General features: G+C 40.2%; 1 protein-coding gene across 1 annotated transcript; it reads right to left on the bottom strand.

The window, feature by feature from the left end:
* Window positions 1-3,625: 3,625 nt before the first annotated feature.
* Window positions 3,626-16,222, bottom strand: LOC148364456 (peroxisomal succinyl-coenzyme A thioesterase-like). Its single transcript, XM_088337205.1, has 11 exons — window positions 15,902-16,222; window positions 14,937-15,143; window positions 14,628-14,727; window positions 12,748-12,938; window positions 11,075-11,247; window positions 8,434-8,550; window positions 7,980-8,065; window positions 6,847-6,940; window positions 6,697-6,777; window positions 4,094-4,229; window positions 3,626-4,017 (listed from the first exon to the last, which is right to left on the bottom strand). The coding sequence occupies exons 1-11, from the start codon at window positions 15,999-16,001 to the stop codon at window positions 3,917-3,919; spliced, it is 1,386 nt and encodes a 461-aa protein (XP_088193331.1). The 5' UTR covers window positions 16,002-16,222; the 3' UTR covers window positions 3,626-3,916.
* Between the last annotated feature and the right edge of the window lie 1,730 nt (window positions 16,223-17,952).

Here is a 17,952-nt window from a genome sequence, read left to right as displayed (position 1 = left end):
CTCACCAAGCTTGGATTTGCAGGTTACTTGATGTGACTTTTAAGTTTGCTTTAGAGATTAGTGAAATTTCCCTTAAGATCCGATCCATTGTCTTGACGTCAGTTAAGAAGGTGTAATTCCAGTTTACAGGCTTGGAAATGTCAGTCACAGTTGGGTTTAAACAGGTTAGATATATTGTCATAAAAATACAATTATCAAAAATTCACAGCTTGTGCACAATGCTGCAGCGAGGCTTTTGACTAGGACAAAAACATTTGATCACATTCCTCCAATTTTGGCTAACCTGCACTGGGCTCTGTGTCAGTTCAAGATGTGATTATTAAGGTTATGTTGCTAACATAAAGAAGTTTTTATGAACTGGCATCCTCTTATCATTTTGTTCCGATCGGAAATTGCTGGTCTACTAGTGATTCAAAGAGCCAAGAAGTAGTCTGCAGGTTCAAGAGCATTCTCCATCGGGCTCATTGCTGCGGAATACTCTGCCCTCAGACATACATTCTGCAAGCAAAGAAGATGTCTTTTGATCTAGGCTCAAAACAAAAACCTACTCTATGTTGACGTTGACCTTATAATCTTGTTTACTTGTCCTTAGGGGAGAAGGCTGAGAATAGAATAGAATAGAATAGAATAGAATAGAATAGAATAGAATAGAATAGAGTTAGACCAATGTACAGAGTAAACCAGAGCGTAGCAAACTGAGCTTTAATATATCTGTTTCTGATGGGCGGCAGTAGCTCAGGAGGTAGAGGGCTCGTCTTGGGATCAAGGGATCCCAGTTCGAATCCCGGCTCGCCCGTGTTACATGTCGAAGTGTCCTTGGGTAAGACACTGAACCCCTAATACCCCCAATAAGCAGGTTAGCGCCTTAGATGGCTGCAAGGCCGCTATTGGGAAATGTGGAGCACATTGTAAAGCGCTTTGGGAAGTCATTGACTTGAAAAGCGCTATATAAATGCAAATCATTTCATTTCAAATCATTTCATTTCATTTCATTTCATTTCATTTCATTTCATGATGCACTTTTTGTACTGCAAGGCATGGTCTATCAATAGTTGAAATGTTGGATTCTTCTCAAATGACATTACTAACTTTGGTTCTGTTGTTGTCTGCTTTGAAAAATATTTATTTGAAAAAGGAACTTGAAATGATAAGGGGAGAGACATACTACTTTATTTATTTTAATAAGAAATGAATACCACTGTGTCTTTTATTTCAAATTTAATTTATCATGTTTTTGTAATATTAGATAGATAGATAGATAGATAGATAGATAGATAGATAGATAGATAGATAGATAGATAGATAGATAGATAGATAGATAGATAGATAGATAGATAGATAGATAGATAGATAGATAGATAGATAGAGAGAGAGAGAGAGAGAGAGAGAGAGATAGATAGATAGATAGATAGATAGATAGATAGATAGATAGATAGATAGATAGATAGATAGATAGATAGATAGATAGATAGATAGATAGATAGATAGATAGATAGATAGATAGATAGTTACTGTATTCATCCCCATAGGGAAATTCACACTTCCAGCAGTCTACCCCGTTGTTTATTAACAGATTAACATGATGCCCTAGGGGTGCTTGTAGCGGAGTGGATGACGTCACGCAAGTCCAAAAGTTCGTCATCCCTGCGGCAGATGGAAATCTTTTCTTTGTGAAAATCCAGGGATACAACACCTCGTGTTAGCAAGTCCCAAAGAGTTTTTTTCTTTTATTTTCGGACTACAATTGACCGAATCGCTCTGGCCTCCACTCACAAAGTAACAGCATGGATAAATGAATGAATTAATGACTCCTCTTTACTGACATTATACGTGTCATAGGTGAAGTACTGGACTTGGTGAGATACGGGCTCAACTCTGCTTGTAGTTGTGAGTGTTATCATGTAGCCGCAACAGTTGTTTTTGCTTCATTTCCAGACACCGGTTATGTTGCTTCCCAGACCCCAGAACAATCCACAGAGCACCCGGTGGTCTCGATACTTCCTTCTTGATATATCGATGTCGGTAACTGATGGCTACAAGCTCCGGTTGTGTGTAGTAGTGTAACGCCAATGTATGTGTGGATAGAGTCCCAAGGCAAACTTTCAGTGGTACACGAAAAGCACTAAATGGGAGAGTGAAGAGCTTCTGCTTCAATGCGCCACGCTATCTCTCATCTCTCATCTCATTAGCTGTACCGCTTATCCTCATTAGGGTCGCGGGGGTTCTGGAGCCCATGCCAGCTGTCTTTGGGCAGTGGGCAGGGGACACCCTGAACTGGTTGCCAGCCAATCGCAGGGCATACGGGGACAGACAACTCACTCGCTCATTCACACCTAGGGACAATTTGGACTGGCCAATTCACCTGACATGCATCTTTTTGGAATGTGGAAGGAAACCGGAGTGCCCGGAGAAAACCCACGCAAGCATGGGGAGAACACACAAACTCCGCACAGGAAGTTTGGAGTTGGATTTGAACCCATGCAGGAGGCTCCCATGACATGAACTGTGCCGCTCATGCGCTAACCACTGCGCCGCCGTGCTACCGCACCACGCCATATTGGATCAATTTTAATAAGTATTTTGAAATAAACAGGAAAGTCAAAATACAACATTCCTCTTCCATTTGGATTTGTAAATAAAAGTTTTATTTGTGAATAAACATATTAATTTGTATATTTAATATTTCCAAAGCTGTTGTATGAAATGCTCCCTTTACAAACATATAGGCAATTAAACATGACTTGTACTGGTAAATGCAAACAAGATAAAAGGGATTGTGCTGTGTTATCATTTTTTTTCATGTATTGCTGAGGGATCAGTTTTAAGACTATATCTGCATATTCAAAAATAAATACAAGTTAAGTCAAGTCATGTTCATTTGCAACGCCCTTAATCAAAAGGAGTCTCAAAGGGTTGCACAGACCACAGATTATTTCAAACTGCAGACCATTATTACACCATCCCCTCATCTAAAACCTACACGAAGGCAAGGAAAAACTCAAAAACTTCAACATGCGGAAAATAAAGAAACTTTGATACACCAATCAACCATTTTCCCCCCAATCCGGCCCAGCATCCACGCATCTTTTTTTTCAAACTAATAACACTCCTGGGCTAAACAAATACATATGACTTGATTAGAGTTCAATTAGAAATATCAGTTAACAAAGTTGACTAGAATCGAAACCAGGTCAAAGTTGTGGTGACCATTTTAGTAGATTTGCTACATGCACAGGCAGGCGTTTCCTTTGAAGTGTTGAAGGCAAAAGACAATTCTGATGACTTGCCGCATGTTCTTGGAAAAAATAGAGCTGGAGAGAAGCAATGCAGTTGAGGACATTACAAAGTTTCAAATAAAGAAAAAAATCAGAGTGCAATTGATGGAGACGCGTCTCCCAAGAAATGCAAAAAAGAAGGTTTCTCTTACAGGAGAAAGGCGCAGATTTTGCAAAACGTAAAAATGAACTTACATTACAAGATAAAAGAGAGGATCTTAATGAACAAGAAACTTTTTTCAAAACAGTATGATTTTGAAGGCTGTTTGATAAGATAAAGCTGACATATCGAAAGACATTTGCAGTGGGAAAATACAGAAATAAAGGATACCGTAAATACCACATTCAAAAATAAGAGCATTTATAAAAACTAAATGAGTAAAGTTATCATCGAAGCAATGTTGTGATGATTAAATAATTAACTTAATATAGCTCATGTTATGACAACATACCCAGTGACCTATTTTAATAATCTAACATTGTACAGAGAACATTTCAAGCTAAATGCATTGTCAATGTGTTATAACCAAATGCTTGGAAACAAATCTTCAAAGCTACTTCTTGTTTTTTTTCAGACAAAATGTGAACTATTTCAACAGCACCAAGCGTTTGATTTCAACAACAAAATTCACACGTCGGGCTCACGCCCTCAGGTGTTTGTCTAAAAATGTCAGGATTTTCTTCCAAGAATCTTCCTGCGCAAAGGCATGGGGTGCGGTCCGACCCCCCCACAAAGCGAGTACTGCAAAATCACAGCAGAAGGAAGTCAGGTGTTTTTAACTTGATACAGAATTGTAAAAGTCGTTTGTACATCTTACTTTTTTCCGGTCTTTTTCTCCACAAAGACTTTCTTGTGTGTGGCGTGTATGGGGGTTCAATCAGGTGGCCGGTGCCCGGGTATGACAAACGGGTAAACAAGTGCGATTTACCGGCTGATTTCAGGACATCTTCGATCTAATCGGAACAAAAACTCGGTTGCATTGATTTGAATCGTGTGGCTGAGAACACAGTAGACCCCTGGAATACGGTGTCCCGCCTTAGGACATTTTCACTTTAAGGTATGGAATACGATGTTTTTTTTAGCCCCTCTTTATGGAAATTTTCCTTACTGTAATAGACTTCCAACTAATATTTTTGTGTGCCCAAAAACTTCAAACAAACATGTCATCTTTGTTTGTGGCTATGACAAGTTAAGTCTCTAAATGCGGGTCTACTTTTGGGCGATATCGTATAAAAAGCTGGTCTACTATTGATTTGTGTCATGCCATTGGCTCAATTACATCCCACAATGTAATTCTTTTCATTCAAGTTTATGTTTGCTTTGCAAAGACTTGGATTTGGAGTTGGGGATACAATACTGTATTTTTTGTACTGTATTTACTCGCTCACAGGCTTGCAGCAATGCGAAAGAGAGAGGCAAAAGCTTCAAATGTATGGCTAATTCGAGTGACGGTTGATAATGCTTTGTTAAGCTCCCTCCCAATTTCTTTTGCACTTCTAATGCATTTTTATACTTCCAGTTTTCCCTTCTAACCGTAACCCTTCATAGAGGGTTAGGTTTAGCTTTAAGTGTTAGGGTTACTGATAGAGTTTAGAGTTATGGTTAGGGTTCACGGTTAGGGGTTAGTATTAGCGTTAGTTGAACTTAACTCGAAACCTTATATGATAAAATTATCTTTCTTGTCATTCGATAACAACCTATTAAACATTGTTTATGACAAGATTAGACTAGATTCAGGTTCATTTATTCGTCTCCATAGGGAAGTTTAATTTCAAAGAGTTAACCGAAAGATAACACTGGACTTTACATACAAAAAAGACCAGAATACCAAACAGAGTGTTGTGAAAACTTCTTGATTTCTGTGTTTCGTGCATATTTATCGCTCACAAAGGTTTCTGTCATGATTGCTGATTAGGGGCACCTGCAAATGCCCCGTTGGCACCAACAGCCCTGATCGCTGGTTGGTTCCCTGAGTCTTTTTAAACCCCAGGCTTCCAAGAGGAAGTTGTCAGACTGTCCTGCGAACCTACGCTTTTTCTAGGCAAGTTCTGTACCTTCCGTCAATCTCCTGCCCTCTTTTCCCCTGCCTGTTAACTGTTGCCGACCTGTTTCTGGACCCGTTTCTGCCCTGTTCTTCCGTCCCAGCAACCGACCTCTTTTGCCCTGTTTCCTGCCTGATACTTGTTGCCGACCTTTTTTCTGGACTCGTTGCCGCCCTTGCTCCCCCGTCCCGGCTATCGACCAGCTTTCCTGTCGCCCACGACAATCTTCGCACGACACGGAAGTACCACTTCCGTGTTCCTGCCATCAGTTACCCGTGTCCGACGATCATCGGATCGTGGAAGCAAGCAAAGCACTGCTCTCTTTTTCAATAAAACCGAGTAAAACGAACGCTGTTGGGTCCTGTCTCCGTTTCTGGCTTGTGACAGTTTCAGGTCATCAAATAAATTTTTCTGAACCTAATAGCGAGATGGACAATTTTTGGCAGCGATAAAGGAAATCAAACGTTCACGACAATTGGTAATCACAATGCTGTTAAGGAATTTCGGGCTTACTTTTATTTGCAAAATTCAGATCTGCTGTATTGGATGGTTTGTCTAGCATAAAGTTTCTGTTTTCGCTTACACCAACGCATCTCAATTGGATTTAAATCCAGACTTTGACTTGGACACTACAGAACCTTATTTTTGTTACTTTGAGCCTTTCAGAGGGCGACATGCTGGTGTGTTTTGTATCCTTGTCCCGCTGCATCATCCAAATCGCTTGAGTTTGAGGGCACGAACTGATGGCCTGACCTTTTTCCATCCGGATTTTCTGGTAAACACCAAAATTCAATATTCCGTCAACCACAGCAAGTTGTCCGGGTACTGAAGCACTGTACATGACAGTGGAACAATGAGGCAAGACTAATAAGATGGATCAGAAGGGGCTGTTGCTCAGAAAGGTAATGCACTCTGTGAACTCTGTGATGTATTATAAACAGTTTACGATATTTGATATAATATTCCTCTGTATCAGGCTTTTCCAAAGGCGGGCCCATCTAAATCTTATTGCTTTGTATCTGTGCCCTGACGTTAATGGGATGAAATATTGGTGTAGTGCGTGAGTGATATCTTGGAATATTGCCAGTTGAATGATAGAGCTGTTCTATAAGTCTAAGAGGTTGGTAGGCAGATTAGTGTAGCTGCTGTGTATGTGATCAGACTTGACACTCCAGGATGAACAGGCTTAATAGAGAAAAATAAGTTAAAAGGAATGTACTTACGATTCAGTGTTTTGTGATTTTGATGTTTTTATCTGGAGTATCAGGGTTTCGGAAAGCCTTAGCTATACAGCAATTTCACTTTGCGATTCCCCGTGTCAGAAGGAATAAATGTTGTATCCTTGGGGGTCTACTTTACTAAAAAGACAGGAATATACCAGGTTTGAATTCTCAGTACTTGGAGAATTTTGATCGTCTTCCCCCAAAATGTACATCAATGGACATGTCAGGTTCTCCAACTGCAAGGAAAAAAGGCATTTTAAAATGTTTGAGAAATGTTATACTTACCGCAATGGTCTTTAGATCACCTTCACTTGAGTTCCAGGGGAGTAATTGGTAGGTGCAGACACAGCCTTAAAACTCAGATAACCCTCTTCATCCCGTGGCCAGAATCTCTGGTCACTACAACAGTTCATCAATGAGAATGTTTGAAAATGTTTTTTCCACTGATCATCAAATACAAGGTTAAAATATGTTCAAAATATATAAGTTTGATAACCAATTATCCAAACAGAAGGCTGACGGGAAAAAGCCGAAGCTTATCTTGGTCCTGTCTCCTTAACAATCTAAACACTTTTCACATCATCAAATCATCTCATCTCATCTCATTAGCCGTACCGCTTATCCTCATTAGGGTCGCGGGGGGGCTGGAGCCCATCCCAGCCATCTTCGGGCAGTGGGCAGGGGACACCCTGAACTGGTTGCCAGCCAATTGCAGGGCCAAATCATCTAATCAAATCATCATAACAAGGTATGTTTTGTAATGTGTATCACATCTCATCATCACACAAAATACTCACACACAAAATTAGACTAAACTAATTCAATGATTGGATACTGTGTGTTTTTTGTTTTATTTTGTTTCTTCTCATGTATTTTCTTTTCATTAACTCTTTCTCTCTCCTAGCCTTGCCATCTGTTCCTCATTTTGGATCATGTTTGACCAGGTTTCCAATGTCCAGTTATGATAAACATAATCCTTTCAAATTATCCCAGGAATAGAGGCAATAAACACTTAGGTACCTCAGTTTCGGGCAAGTTATTTGTTATTTGTAAAGTCTTTTGGTAAAATATATTCTATCCATTGCAATGACTGCACAATTTAGGAATTTTACTTTGACAACAGTGAATACTTCATGTTAGAAGCAGAAAATAGCAAAGCGAGGAGGGGATTGGAGCCTTTGTATCTTTATATCTGTTCACTCTGTGATGGACCATTCATTCATTCATTATCTGCACCGCTTATCCTCAGTAGGGTCGTGGGGGTGCTGGTATCCATCCCAGCTGTCTTCGGGCAGTGGGCAGGGGACACCCTGACCTGGTTGCCAGCCACTCGCAGGTGATGGAACATAGTTTATGATATTTGATGCAATATTCCTCTGTATCAAACTGTAACAATTTCTCTTGATAGCTTTCTCAGACAAATGAGTTTTTCAAATACCTTTCTGAAGCTTTCGGCTTGCAAAACGTTTCCGTGACAGCCACACAGCTTCCTGCTGGCCCGTTGACTGCAACCAAACAAGATGGCTGCAAAGGTGAGTCAAGTCAGTTCATTTGTAGTTGTGTAGCCCTTAATCACAAGAATTCTCAAAGGGCTGTACAGGCTGCAGACTATTACACTATCCCGATCTAAAACCTAAATGGGGGCAAGGAAAAACTCAAAAATTCCGCATGACGAAGGATGACCAGTTTGCAATGGAGTGAGGTTTAAAATAAGAAAAAAACTTTTTCAACAAGCAAGTTGGCCACTGTTTCATTACAATGAATATTTCCAAAGCGATCCAATATATATTTACTTTTATGAATAATATAGGCAAAATTAGACAGGTTTTTTTGTAATGCCTTGACGCCAAAAAAAAGCTGAAAAACAGTTGTTCTATAAATGTGCAACCTACTTTTACATCGGAGCGTGTGGACAATCGAAGGCCGATGTAGGCTCCATAGGAGAGACTGATGATACCGATTCGATCGCCACAGATCTGAGGATGATCTCGAAGAAGATCGAATGCTTTCTAAAAACAATGTCAGAATTTAAAAATAGTAAACAGGTGGAAAATGGTGTTAGAAAAAATCCACCTAATAACTAAAATCTAGCGTTTTTGTGGACCAGTCCTGATCCCATATTGCTAGTACAATACCTATAAACCAGGGGTTACTGATTGTGATTGGTAAACGTGTGATTGTAGTTTGATACGTATCTCTAAAACAGGAGTGAGAAAACTTTTCAAAACGTAGCAAAAGGACAAAGAGGAAAAAATGATTGATAGATTTGATTTTTTTTGTGTCTTCCAATTCATTCTTCAACCTGATATGTTGGCAATAAATGAGAGAAAAATGTAGACCTGTCAAATTGTTCTCATTTGCAATAATGAATCAATATACATATCCATGCTGTATTTCATTTTATGTGTTCATTGTGTGATTTCATCAAATTTGTTTTGAAACACTCAGAAATAAAGCTAGGTAATATATTATGCTCCCTTTTTAGCACTACATATGATTATAGGCATTTAAAAGAACTCAAATTCAATATAGCAAGCTCGGAAGGGTTTTTCTTCTTGTGAGAGATTTGATAAATTCCTTGCTAAATAAATAGAGTAATAAATAAATCATAGAAAATGAAAAATACAGGAAAACAAAGCCACCTATTTAAATGTTGGCCTTAAGTGCAGTACACAACATTAATAGACAAAAAATATATATTTTTATCGGGTAAATACATGATGGAACACTCAGAAGAATACTGGTACCAATTCAACCTTTTTCTATTAGTAGTACTGTTTTTTTAACATTTTAAATCAATTGCATATAAAAGTAAGGTAAAAATAGGTTCCGTCAACTACTAAACATAAATACAAATATTGATATCAATACCGAGCGAGTACTTGAATGGGATCGATACTATTGTCTTGGGATACTTTCTTCCTATTTTAACTAGCACTATAGTAATGTTGTTAGGGGGTCATAAGAGTATACATACATTCCATCCATCCATTATCTGCACCACTTATCCTCAGTAGGGTCACGGGGGTGCTGGAGCCCATCCCAGCTATCTTGGAGCAGTGGGCAGGGGACACCCCGAACTGGTTACCAGCCAGTCACAGGGCACACAAAGACAGACAACTGACCCGCTCATTCACACCTAGGGACAATTTGGACCGGCCAATTCACCTGAAATGCATGTCTTTGGAATGTGGGAGGAAACCGGAGTGCCCGGAGGAAACCCACGCAAGCACGGGGAGAACATACAAACTCCGCACAGAAAGTCTGGAGCTGGATTTGAACCCACGACAGGTTCCCATGACATGAACTGTGCCGCACAAGCGCTAATGTAAATATTGATATTTATATTTTAGATAGTCGTGGGAACCTCCTGCGTGGGTTCAAATCCAGCTCCCGGCCTTACTGTGAGGAGTTTGTATGTTCTCCCCGTGCTTGCGTGGGTTTCCTCCGGGCACTCCGGTTTCCTCCCACATTCCAAAGACATGCATTTCAGGTGAATTGGCCGGTCCAAATTGTCCCTAGGTGTGACTGAGCAAGTTAGTTGTCTGTCCCCGTGTGCCCTGCGATTGGCTGGCAACCAGTTCAGGATGTCCCCTGCCCACTGCCCGTTGATTGCTGGGATGGGCTCCAGCACCCCCGCGACCCTACTGAGGATAAGCGGTGCAGCTGATGAGATGAGATGAGATATTTTAGATACTGGCCAAGTTTACATTGTAGTTATTTAATAACAGTTCAAACATTTTAGTGCCTAAAATATATGTGTTGTGTTTATCGTAATTATAAACTGACTCAAGATGATCGTGGCATTTCCAAGCAAAAAGTATTGGTATGCTCTAATTACTCGATAGGCAAATTCCAAGTATAGTTGCCCAGCATAGAAAGAATTTAGGACAAATTGACGAATTGATCAAAGACACAGATTATGTGGATTTCACCTGCCAGTTAGAAAACATATTTCATATAGAATCACAAAACTCATTTGCTATTAGCTATTTTCAGAACTGCTCCAAGGGCTACTTAGGTGTCCTTAAGGGGGCTGCGCGCAGGCACCACGTTGTTGGAATAGAACACCTTGATTGTCATTGCACAGAGAGTCAAAAAATTCAAAGATGCCCCATATATTGCACATATATAATGGTATTTAACATAACATAGAATTCAAAAGTAGCACAATTACCAATATGCCAAACATACATATCTAAATTTACACAACACAAGACAGAAACCAATATGAAAACCCAGTAGGCTGCAACTGAGAGTTTTTTTTTTACAGTGCAAATACGGATTTCCTGTTCTGACGTGCAGATGACACCCAGTGCAAAGTATGTCAGTTCAAGTGCAGATTTGAGTTAGGTATTGTGACACCCTCAAGGGAGAAGCTGTCTCTGAGTCTATTTGCTCTGAACCCCCTGGCTATAACCATTGTACAGTGGTAAGGAGGATGAGTCCCTCTACACACCCACATTCATTATTTTTTTTATATTTTACACACTTAGAACACATCCTGTCACCCCCCCAAAAACCCCAACTTGCCTTCATATATACATCCGCAGCCTCAATACCAAGTTCAACAGTCAGATCTTTGTGCTCCATATAGGCAAAAGTACAGCTGGCATAGCCCCTGGATGCAAGCAGGGCCGAGCGGTACTCAAATAGCCCTCCTCCCATTCCCCACAAATCCACCAGGGCTGGGAACGGGCCCGGACCTGGAGAAAAAGGGAAAAAAAAATCTGAGAAACCACCCTTAAAATACTGAGATACAAATGAAGCTTCACGAAACACTTCTGGTATTTTTGACTCCGATAAATGTGGTAAATGTGGTCTTTTAGTCCAGTGTTTCTTAAACGGTGGGTCGGCACCCAAAAGTGGATCGCGGAACCGTTTTCAGTGGGTCGCGGGCCTTTGCCTTAGCAAAATAATGCTTAGAAAAAAAATATATGTATTCACTTACGCTCCTTAATAGTAGATGACAATAAAGCTCTGCCTAATCTCTACTTCCTGTTCAGTCAGCCCACGCCATCACGATTGTGTTTAAAAGGCACGGCATTTAATTTTATTTTGATTGTGTTAGTTTTATTTCCTTCTGCTACTAGAAGGTACAGCAAAAAAAATTTGTACTTTTAGCTTTTAACGAGTATATACATCTTTATTATGAAATGAAATGATCTGCATTTATCTGGCGCTTTTTAAGTCTATGACTTCCCAAAGCACTTTACAATGTGCTCCACATTTCTCAATAGCGGCCTTGAAGACATGTAAGGCGCTAACCTGCTTATTGGGGGTATTAGGGGTTCAGTGTCTTACCCAAGGACACTTCGACATGTAACACGGACGAGCCGGTATTCGAACTGGGATCCCTTGATCCCAAGACGAAGTTCTGGTCCTGACAGTTTATTTTATTTTTATTTTATTTGGATGGCAGTTTTTCATTTTTGGTGGAATGCTGGGACCTGAAGTCAGATCAGTTGAGAACCATTGTTTTGGTATATAATTTTCCTAACCCTCTGCAAAAAATAAATGGTTATATTTTAAAGAGACATTATTTAGCGCCTTCAGGTGGTAAAAAACATCATTCATTAAAGAAAAACGATGTCGACTTAAATGAAAGAAAAATCACATAAACTATCATGTAAACATAAATGTATTTTAAATAATTGTAGTTCACGATAGTTGTATCTTTTTTTTACAAAGATGGAGCCTAACCTAGGGAGAGCTGATACAATTGACTGCCATCTTGCTGGTAGGGGTACCCAGGGGAAACAAAAACAATAAACTTGTAAAAAGGTGGGCTAAAATATGAGAATAAATATGGTGCAGTTTGGTCTTTTTGAGTCTTTATAGTTTTTATTATTCCCTGTGCCTTGTAGCACTCGTTTTCGGTTGCATTTTATAATACTGCAACATCAGGTGGTCAAATATTACACAGTGTCCCTTTAAAGTAAATTAAAAGGCCTTTTTTTTTAAATATATGAATATGTTAAAAACTAACTCTGCTTTAAAGTGCACAATCCTTTCATTCGATTTAATTGAAAAAGTGGATTATTTTCTTGATTTGGGTCGCAGCTTGTCATTGATGGGTTTTCGAGCCAGACTGATTAACTGATCTAAAGGACAAAAATATTAAAAGTGCTTCAAAAAGCTTCATGAAGCTTCATTTTCTCATCACTTATCAAAAGTGTCTGATTTGGGATCGAAATTGTGCTCACCGGGTGGTAAGAATAGCGTTCCCACGACTCCATTTTGGCGAACGTCTATTCGTTGAACGCCCGGTGCCATGTACCAGCGCTCGGTAGTTGCAACCGCCAGCTCAGCACTTTCTCGCTCTTTCGGAGAAACGTGACCCTCCAGCAAGGAAACGTCCACCGTGAGAGGAATCTCCACGTTCATTTGACGAAACCTTTTTATGAAGATAAAAAATGTTGTTGTTGTGCCCCTTGATGGCAAAAATTTGCGTTGAAAACAAATGGGGAATGCAACTTGGAGTCCTACATGGCAGGTTGCAATGTCTTTTTTCTTGGAACATAAACAGAAATTCACTTAAAAGTAGTGCATTTAGAACAAAGTAAAGCTATTTATCAGGTGTCTTTTTCTTTTCAACCAAAAGACCTTTGCTAAATCGTGAATATACTTATTTTTGCATAATGGCAGTGAACTCAACTCACTCAAAAACAAACAGACACTCATACCCAAAAAAGGTGAGGCTAAGGCCCAAGGGGACATTTTCCTTCAAATTTGACATACTGTAGCTCAACAACAACAATTACACCTCAATGTTGCAATGCATTTTTTGTGTGGAAGTGTGCATGTGTTTTGTTCAATAAAGCGTTCAAAAAAAAAACCTCGGGAATACTTTTTTATGTTCTTGGAATATTGATTTTAAGAACATGTACACTCACAAAAAAGGTCCGGTGCTTTGCAGAGGTATTTCGGGCTTCAAACTTTCAGCTAAAGAACTGAAAATATTTTCACTTGATAGGATTTAAAAAAATGAAATCTAAGTTAAACCAGACTGCACTGTATAAACACAAGGAAATGACCGTTGAATAATTATAAAAAAGTCAAGTGTCAGAAGCTTGGCCTGACCGGAAGGTAGTAGTTGACATTTTAAGCCTGACCAGCCAAAATTTGGAATTGGGTAGTGCTTCGGCTCAGGCTTAACATTTTACCTCCAGGCTGAAAGTGGCAAACAAAACCTTTTCCTGCTTGTGAAAGGCTTGCTTGGTTTTAAGTTGTCCAAGATTTTGCTAAGAAATCAACACAACAGCATTGTTTCTTTGTTTAACGGCTGTTAGCTCAATTGCTCGAGTGGATTACCGCCCCTAGCCACTAAGTCAGGCTGAGTTTGTAAAACCGGAGACATTTCTAAATGCCCGCTACCATTACTTCAGATGCCAACTTGAAATCTGATTGGATCTCCAGGACTGATTTCACGGGTCAGGGCCTGCAAATCTCATTCTGCGGGCCTCCAGGTAGATTTCTGAGCCCAGCAACACACAATAGCTGAAATGTAATAGGTTAAATGCTTGAATATGAAAGCACAAAATTAGAAGCCTCGCAACCAGGGAGAAGCAATGAAGGGAAGCTGCCAGAACATTTGGAATTATTTAATTAGTATTGATGGACAATATATAATTAAAACAACATATTCATGTATTTTTGGGACCAGCAGAGAAGGACGTGCAGGCCCTAACGGCCCACCGTTGAGTTTAAATGAATGAGGATTACAAATAAGGTTTTCGAAGAAGCGTTCTGGTTGTAAATTGAGCCGGAAAATTGAGCTGCCAGAGAGTGTAATTTTTACTTACTGTCAATGTGACCCTAGTGTCAAAGAAGCCAGGGTTTATAAGGAAAGTTTTACTATTAGTACCAGCTGTAATTACATTTGACCAAATAAAAATTTGGCTGTGAGAATATGCTTTAAAAAAAAACACAAATTACTGTGCAAACCTTCTTAATTAAGGACATTTACTATGTCATAGTGGTGATTAGATAAACACTGAATTGTTAAATATAATGAGATGAGGTTTTTGGTTCCACAAGACGCTTCATTAGATCACTTCAAATGAAATATTTTTTGTCCACGCACCTTAAATTCTCCCTTGCCCCAGGTCCTGGCTCCATGCCCCAGAAGAGACCCATTGGCTCACATCCCAAATATGAACCACCCACTGAATGATCCCTTGAAACTGTTGTGGAAAGAAGAAAAAAAGATAAGACACCAAAATCACAAAGAACTGCGTAAAATCAAAAATATTGTCGTTTCAGCCAATACAATTATGTGATGCATATTGAATAATAGATTCAGTGCGAATGATTCGGTTAGAAATATACAAAATTTCAATCAAACGTAACCGTCACACTGTCAAAATAATGTTCCGTGTTACGCATAACTCACGGTTGACCGTGCCATCTGCTCTTGTGTTATAATGGCCAAAAGCCTCCCATGGGTCACCGTCCTCGCTGCGCATTTGTGCACAAAAAGTAACTGGATGGTGCGGAGGCATGAAGTCTGCTTTTATGCTGATCGTGTCGTCCAACTGGGCCCGGGCCGGAGTGACTGTCAGCAAAGGGGCCGCTTTGACACTGGCTGTATACGGCCTTTCTGGTGGGGACAATTGGAGAAAACTCATTCAGGTCCGACGTGGAGGAATTCATTTACTGTAGAACCTGAATGAATGGTTGTGAGTGGGTACCTCAAAGATCATTCTTTGAACCCCCTAGTATTGAGATTTAATGACAAGTACAAAAGTTAAAAACTGATTTACCTAGGTAAATTAACAAATACTTTATTTTAAATGTGATGTTTTCCCCTCTTTTTTAAATAAATAGATACAGACAGTTAGACAGAGAGAAATCTAGACAGACAGACAGACAGACAGGCAGGCAGGCAGGCAGGCAGGCAGGCAGGCAGGCAGGCAGGCAGGCAGACAGACAGACAGACAGACAGATAGATAGATAGATAGATAGATAGATAGATAGATAGATAGATAGATAGATAGATAGATAGATAGATAGATAGATAGATAGATAGATAGATAGATAGATAGATAGATAGATAGATAGATAGATAGATAGATAGATAGATAGATAGATAGATAGATAGATAGATAGATAGATAGATAGATAGATAGATAGATAGATAGATAGATAGATAGATAGATAGATAGATAGATAAATAGATAGATAGATAGATGGATAGATAGATAGTATGCAAATAAATATGTAGCTAGGTATGAATATAATATGATATACCTGAGGCTTGTATTTAAATGTAAAGTATGAATATCAAACACGGAATCCCTTGGGCACGTGACACCCAATGTAAAGATTTGTGCAGTGTACTATCTACTATTTTCTTACCTACAGCATTATGTAACCAGCACGGCAGGCCAACAAGTCGGGTCAGCTGCTTTCCTATGAGATGCCGATTTACTGCCACTCTCACTCGAGTTCCAAACATTATGCTAAGTATGTCCTGGAAATTGACATCAGTGTTCAAACAAGAAAAAATAAGCCTTCAAGCTATAAAAATGCCCTCTACTGCCTTATAAAGATCAACTGAAAAAACAATCGTATCCTAGAATTGACTGACTTCACAAGCTTCGCAGCTTAGAATGAACCTTGTCCCTTTACTCTTTGCAGTAAGGACAAAAAAGATAATGAAGAGGTAAGCTTGCAGGTTTCCACTTGTAATATATTACTAATTTGACACGGTATTCCTTTAACTTACCGGATATGTTAGTGATGATTACGACACAACCCACACTGGTTTTATCCTGTTTGCAAACCAAACCCTAAAAGTCATTGGAAAATGCACAAAGACATACCTTACGTCTTGGTCCAAAAACCTCGAGTATGTTTTCATCAGGGGGATTCGGCTTAACTATAGATAATTATGCTTATGAGGTCACAAAAAACCTGCTCTGACGTGTCAGAATATTCTAGTGGGGAAACCGGTATCTCTTTGTTGATGAGTTTACAGAAGAACTCAAACACACCCTTAAACAAAAAATGGAAGCAGAATACCATGTAAACAAATGACTTTTTTTTTAATTGTTGCATAAAATGATACAGTATATTGGTAGACATAATTTGGCAAGTACTAGTTGGTTTTGCTGTGAGGGTCCAATACCACGTTTATTTAAGACTGATACTACCTGGCCTGCTCTGGCCTGGTCTGTTGGAATCGTCAAGCAGAATCTTCTGTCAGAAAGAGTTTCAATTCACACCTCCGGCAAAACTTGGCCCATGTCTTGAGGAAGGCGGGGGATATTGTGTCCGAGTGGACCATGTTCTGTGCCTCCATTGTCAAGGTGGCTGATCGGAGGTGTGACCGTAAGGTAGTCTGTGCCTGCCGTGACGGTAACCCTCAGACCCGCTGTTGGTCACCGGCAATAAGGGATGCAGTCAAGCTGAGTAAGGAGTCTTATAATGGCCTCCTTGCCTGTGCGACTCTGGAAAACAGATGTCAGGTATCGGTTGGCTAAGAAGACTTTGTCTTGGGAGGAGTTTGGCGGGGCAATGGAAGGTGACTTCCGGCGTCTTAGGGGGGACACCATGTGCCCTCAACACTGTGTATATTGGAGATGGGGTGCTGCTCACCTCAACCAGGGTTGTTTTGAGTGGTGGGCGGAATATTTCGAAGACCTTCACAATCCTACCAACATGTCTTCTTCTGAGGAAGCAGAACCTGGGGACTCTGAGGTGGGCTCTCATATCTCTGGGTTTTAAGTCATCAATGTGCCAGGGTGGCAATATCCACCCAGAGTTCATTAAGACTCTGGATGTTGTGGGCATGTCATGGTTGACACGCTTCTGCAACATCATGTGGACATCTGATACAGTACCTCTGGACTGGCAGACTAGGATGGTGGTCCTCCCTTTTCAAGAAAGTGGGCTGCAAAGAGTGTTCCAACTCCACCAGAATAACACTTGTAAAGTCTATTCGGGGTACTTGAAAGGAGGGTCTGTCAGGAAGTCGAATCTCAGATTTAAGAGGAGCAGCATGGTTTTTGTCCGGGCCGTGCTTCACACTATGCAAGGTCCTCGAGGGTGCATGGGAGTTTGCCTACCCGGTCTACCTGTGTTTTGTGGATTTGGAGAAGGCATTCGACCGTGTTCCTTGGGATGCCGTGTGGACTGTGTTCCTGGTGTATGGTGTACCGCACAGGCTTACCTGGGCTGTGCGGTCCTTGTATTTCTGGTGTCAGACTTTGATCCGCATTGCCGGCAGTAAGTCGTAATACTGTATATGGCACACAGAGACAGACAACTCACTCGCTTGGTCACACCCAGAGACCATTTGGACTGTCCAATTAAACTGACATTCATGTTTTTGGAATGTGGGAGGAAACCGGAGTGCCTGGATGAAACCCATGCAAGCACGGAAAGAACATGCAAACTCGAACCTT

Source organism: Urocampus carinirostris, chromosome 6 (genome assembly GCF_059441175.1).
Source record: "Urocampus carinirostris isolate Australia breed hairy pipefish chromosome 6, RoL_Ucar_1.0, whole genome shotgun sequence".
NCBI lineage: Eukaryota > Metazoa > Chordata > Actinopteri > Syngnathiformes > Syngnathidae > Urocampus > Urocampus carinirostris.
The sequence above is the reverse complement of the archived record's forward strand: the minus strand, read 5'-3'. Positions and strand labels throughout refer to the sequence as shown.

Bases quoted from the DNA above. Each gene is read 5' to 3' on its own strand.
- LOC148364456 (XM_088337205.1), bottom strand. From the start codon at position 16,001: ATGTTTGGAACTCGAGTGAGAGTGGCAGTAAATCGGCATCTCATAGGA. The intron at 15,144-15,901 runs GTAAGAAAATAG...TGTCCCCACCAG, and splicing joins CTGGTTACATAATGCTGTAG to AAAGGCCGTATACAGCCAGT. The intron at 8,551-11,074 runs GCAAGTTGGGGT...CATTGTTTTTAG, and splicing joins CTGCGGATGTATATATGAAG to AAAGCATTCGATCTTCTTCG.